Genomic DNA, 2,270 nt, shown 5'->3' on the forward strand with positions numbered 1-2,270 from the left:
TGTTCCTGGCGTCCTCCCCCAGGGACAGTGGTCACTCCAGGTAGAAAGTGGCTCAGAGCTGTGCCTGCTGGCTGTCCTCTGCCCACTGGCTTGCCACACTTCTTCTGTCCCCTCCCATCCCTCCCTCTGTCTTTCTCAGATGCCCTTCAAGGACCATCAGGTGACAGAAGACCCTTGTGTACCATGCCTGTCCATAAGCTCAGCCCCCTTTACTCACAAGCATTTTCACGCCCAGTGTCCCTGATACCCCACTCAGTGTTACTGGTCATTGGAACCAGCACATGCCAGAACCGCCTTAGGGGCTGTGGAGGTCAGACTCACATGACTGAGTTTGGGGAGAGTGTGCTACAGTCTCCAAGAGACAAGACAGCACATCCAGGACACCTCTGGAGCTCAGCCCAGTGCCTCCCAGCGCTGCCATGTGTACCATCCACCTGGGCAGGTACAGGCCTGGGATCTGCATTTCTGACCAGCGTGGGCTGTGCCTGCTGGAGGGAGGGTCAGCTTCCTTCTCCCTGGAACAGAGACTCTNGCTTGCACCACATTTCTGACAGCCCACTGTCCTCTAGCATGTTCATGCCTGACCATTCACATTCCACTCCATGCTTCTAATCCAGACCCTATATGATGTGTAAGACAGTCTCAGAAAAGTGCCAGCCTCTGCAGAGTGTAGCCTGGGCCTCTGCCCCCTTCCTTTCATGTCCTCAGGTCTCAGGGAGATCATTGTCTTGCCTAGCCTTGTGTATCTACAGTGCCTCCTACTGGCCGTGCATTTCCTGGGCTTCTCTCACTGGCCTAGGGATGGATGTAAGCTGGCCCTGCCCTCTTGTGGAGTTGAGATTTGAGGGTCTGTGGAGCTCTCTAGGTAGGAGCCAACGCCTAGAGTGGGTGCCCCTATAAGCTGCCTCTGCGCTCTTGTGGAATTGTGATTGTAGGTAGGGACCAGGACCTGGAGTGTGTGCCCCTAGCACACTCCCCTAAGGGTCCTGATGCCCTAGATGTGAACCAGCTGCTGAGTGACCTTGCATGCACCCTGCTTACCTCTCCCCCAGATGCTGGATGAGAACCACCACCTGATCCAATGCATCCTGGANTACCAGAGCAAGGGCAAGACAGCNGAGTGCACGCAGTGAGTAACGTGCCGGCCCAGGACCCGGCCCGCCCCGGGCTCTGTGACTGCCTTCTCCACATGCTGGGAAAGCTTCCTTGGTGCAGAGCAGAGGGAGGTCAGAGGTGGTCCTGGAGAACAAGTGGCATGGAAAGCCTTCTCATGAGGGCTTGGGGGAAAGAGGCAAAGGGGAACATGGAGAGGTGTTTCTACAGCCTCCACCCATGGGGCCAGTAGTAGACCCAACCAGAAGGCAGCTTGTGCCTCTGGGTGGGCAGAGTACCTCAGACCTATCTCTCATCTTCACGAGGGGCCTTGGGTCTCCTGGGTCCTCATCTTGTTTAGCTGGTCGGAGAGAAGTGAGACCTTGCCTAATGTGCCGTGTGGGTGAGGTGCCTGAGTCCCCTGGGCCTTTCCTGTTTCCTTCCAGGGCACCTCAGGATGTCTGCTCTGTGAGGTCAGCCTCACATCTGGCTCTGTGGAGCAGGGCTCTGTTCCCTGTTGCCCTGCCGTGATGTCCAGGCCTCTCCTCCTCTCCCATCAACCACCTTCCTCCTGGCTCACGCCCCAGGGTCTTTCAGGGGTTCAATCATGAAATGGGAGCCTGCTTAGGGCTTGGCTGCACCTGACCCCTTGCTGGACTTTGGAGAGCGGCCAGCTGCCCGTTTCCAGCCTGGCATANGTGTCAGTGTTCGCTGTCCTGCAAAGCCGGAGGCCAAGGCTGACTTGGTTCGACTTGGCTCTGCGTTGGATGTGGCAGCTTCACCTGTGTGCTTGCTTCTCCACAGGTACCAGCAGATCCTGCATCGGAACCTGGTCTACCTAGCCACCATAGCAGACTCCAATCAGAACATGCAGTCCCTGCTTCCCGCGGTAGGTACTGCGGCCGGTTTCTGCACGTGTCACCTCAGGTAGACAGGTGACCAACAGCAGCCCAGAGCTATGAGGCATCAGAAATTAGGGGTTCTGGGAGGGGTCGTAAATGACTGTAGTGGACAGGAGGAACTGGGATTTAGACTACTTAGTTTAGGGAGGTGGCCCCATGACCAACCCTGGGAATGTTAAGGGTGAGTTTTATGACTGACAGGAGAGGGTTTTTGCCTTTGTTGGAAGCCCTTTCTTTTCCCCACCTCCCCCCCAGCCAATGGCTTGCACAGTCCCA

General features: G+C 56.7%; 1 protein-coding gene across 1 annotated transcript in view; it reads left to right on the forward strand.

Annotated features, from left to right (window-relative positions):
• The window catches only part of Ss18l1 (SS18L1 subunit of BAF chromatin remodeling complex), a 26,465-nt gene that overhangs the window by 9,469 nt on the left and 14,726 nt on the right, over positions 1-2,270 (forward strand). The window contains exons 2-3 of the mRNA XM_029468652.1: positions 1,053-1,129; positions 1,897-1,981. Of these exons, the coding sequence (XP_029324512.1) occupies positions 1,053-1,129; positions 1,897-1,981 (162 nt within the window). The remainder of the gene's footprint in view (positions 1-1,052; positions 1,130-1,896; positions 1,982-2,270) is intronic.

The sequence above is a fragment of the Mus caroli genome, chromosome 2 (genome assembly GCF_900094665.2).
Source record: "Mus caroli chromosome 2, CAROLI_EIJ_v1.1, whole genome shotgun sequence".
Lineage (NCBI taxonomy): Eukaryota > Metazoa > Chordata > Mammalia > Rodentia > Muridae > Mus > Mus caroli.